The sequence below is a fragment of the Cyprinodon tularosa genome, unplaced genomic scaffold (assembly GCF_016077235.1).
Source record: "Cyprinodon tularosa strain WSP-4 unplaced genomic scaffold, ASM1607723v1 ctg17, whole genome shotgun sequence".
NCBI classification, from domain to species: Eukaryota; Metazoa; Chordata; class Actinopteri; order Cyprinodontiformes; family Cyprinodontidae; genus Cyprinodon; species Cyprinodon tularosa.
In genome coordinates, this window is record NW_024038531.1 from 4,470,667 (window position 1) to 4,472,555 (window position 1,889).

Genomic DNA, 1,889 nt, shown 5'->3' on the forward strand with positions numbered 1-1,889 from the left:
TGGAACTGTATCTAATGTGCAATGGACAGTGTGTCTCTTTGCAATTAACTTGATGAGTCTTTCCTTGCGTCGTGGTGGAAGATAGTTAACTGACGAGATTTGAGGTGGTGCATAGGGGAGGGCAGGTTGCGGTATGGTGAGACGTGATGATTCATGGGCTACCGGGGGTCTCGGCTCGGCAGCCCCCTCTCGTTTCCCTGCTGCTCCTTAGGCCGTCGACATCCTCTAGACAGATGCCCCTCTTGCCCACACCTAAAGCAATGTCTGCAGGCGTCCCCCATCTGAGCTTCCTGACATGCCCTACAACCTCTGAGCCGAGTACGGCCGGGTGTGAATGGTCTCTCTGTTAGTCTAACTTGTGTAGCCTCCACTGTCTGTAACACCAACTTCTTAATTTCTAGCACCTCAGCCTTTAGCGCTTCTAATGAGTCTACCTCCGTTTTGGGTCCTTGACTTTTCTTACTTCTTCCCCCTTGTTCACGAGTAACACTATCTACTGCTGTCTCTGAGGTTTCTGATGGATGCACTTCTGCCTGCACTTCACTGATTTTTGGGGACTTGCTCACAACTGTCTTCCTCAATTTTTGTTGTCTCTCTTGTTCTAAGTTTGTTGCCTCATTGATCCGTTCAATTAACACCTCATCTGTGACAGTACGGTTGCTGAGATATGGTTTGAGTTGAAACTTAACTGCATCACTGTAAAGACCAGTCTCTATAGAGCGGAGAAATTTTCTTTGAATTAGTTGAGGACTGAACTGCTCACCTTCTTCGCTTGCATCATCATCGCTGAATTTTCTCATTAGCTTCTCTTTCAGTTCTATTGCTCTGAATAAGAAATTCTGTGCTGACTCCCTTGGGTCTTGTGTCATGTTCATCAGACGATGCAGCAGGTCAGAGGAAGAATCCACTTTGTAATGCCCCTTAAGTATGGTTTTGAGGGTGGGTAATGTCAGTCCTCGCTTTATTTCCAACATTTCCCGCAGATGAAGACCTGGGCTCACAGCACGTGTGACTGCTTCAATAATCTTTGCTTCTCCATGTCCTTTCTGTAGTGCCGACTCGATCTGGTTTATGAGGCTGGTGTAGGACAATTTTTCTTTCTGGCCCGCTTCACCGATCTGTCCCATTATCCGAAACTCCCGCCTCAGCGTGACCTCAGGCAGCCTGGTTGGTGTGGTGATGGCAGACTTTGTGTCTACATCCTTTGTAGTAATGGGGACCGATGCAGTGTGTCCTCCTGCTGCTTGCATCCTCTGCTTCATTTTTTCCTCCAACGCCCCAATTTCCTCTTCCATCTGTTGCTGTAATTTCTGGTACTGCATTTTCAACTCCTCTAGCTCCCCTTTCTCCTGAACTACGGTCTCAGCCTCAGTTTCTTCCAGTGTTGGATTCAGAGAGGAAAGATCGGACAGTAATTGCTGGAGATACTTCTGATATGAATCTGTGGACTCTTCACCCTCTTCAATTTCATCTAATGTCTTCTCCACCAACCTGATTAGGGTGCGTCTTGTTTTGCTGGCAAAACCCCCAACAGGTGCGTTACACTTTAGATGTTCACATAGGTGAATGAGCTCCTTCTCCCCCAGCGTCAGCAATCTCCTGCTCACCTCGTCCCTTGCTTCCTCCATGATGCTGCTTTGATTGGTCCGGCTTTCTTTCTATGCGATTAGGCCCTGGGCTGAACCAACCACCCTCTGCTACCAAAATATGTAGCGTGGTACTGAATGAAGCTGTCTCCACTACACATTTAATTTGAAATTCCGCTTTATTTTTCTTCTGCAAAGAGCCAAAAATGTTGATATTAGAATCAGAGTTCGCCACACACGTATATCAGCTTCACAGTTTATACGTGTCCTCATTCTCTGAATGACCGAGAACACACAGTGTCA

At 47.0% G+C, this 1,889-nt stretch overlaps 1 protein-coding gene across 1 annotated transcript; it reads right to left on the bottom strand.

Annotated features, from left to right (window-relative positions):
- Positions 1-438: 438 nt before the first annotated feature.
- Positions 439-1,683, bottom strand: LOC119781001. The gene is made up of 2 exons (XM_038281287.1): positions 596-1,683; positions 439-507 (listed from the first exon to the last, which is right to left on the bottom strand). Exons 1-2 carry the CDS (start codon positions 1,626-1,628, stop codon positions 494-496), a joined length of 1,047 nt encoding a protein of 348 aa, XP_038137215.1. The 5' UTR covers positions 1,629-1,683; the 3' UTR covers positions 439-493.
- Positions 1,684-1,889: the final 206 nt, after the last annotated feature.

Coding starts and splice junctions, on each gene's coding strand:
- LOC119781001 (XM_038281287.1), bottom strand. CDS start 1,628: ATGGAGGAAGCAAGGGACGAGGTGAGCAGGAGATTGCTGACGCTGGGG.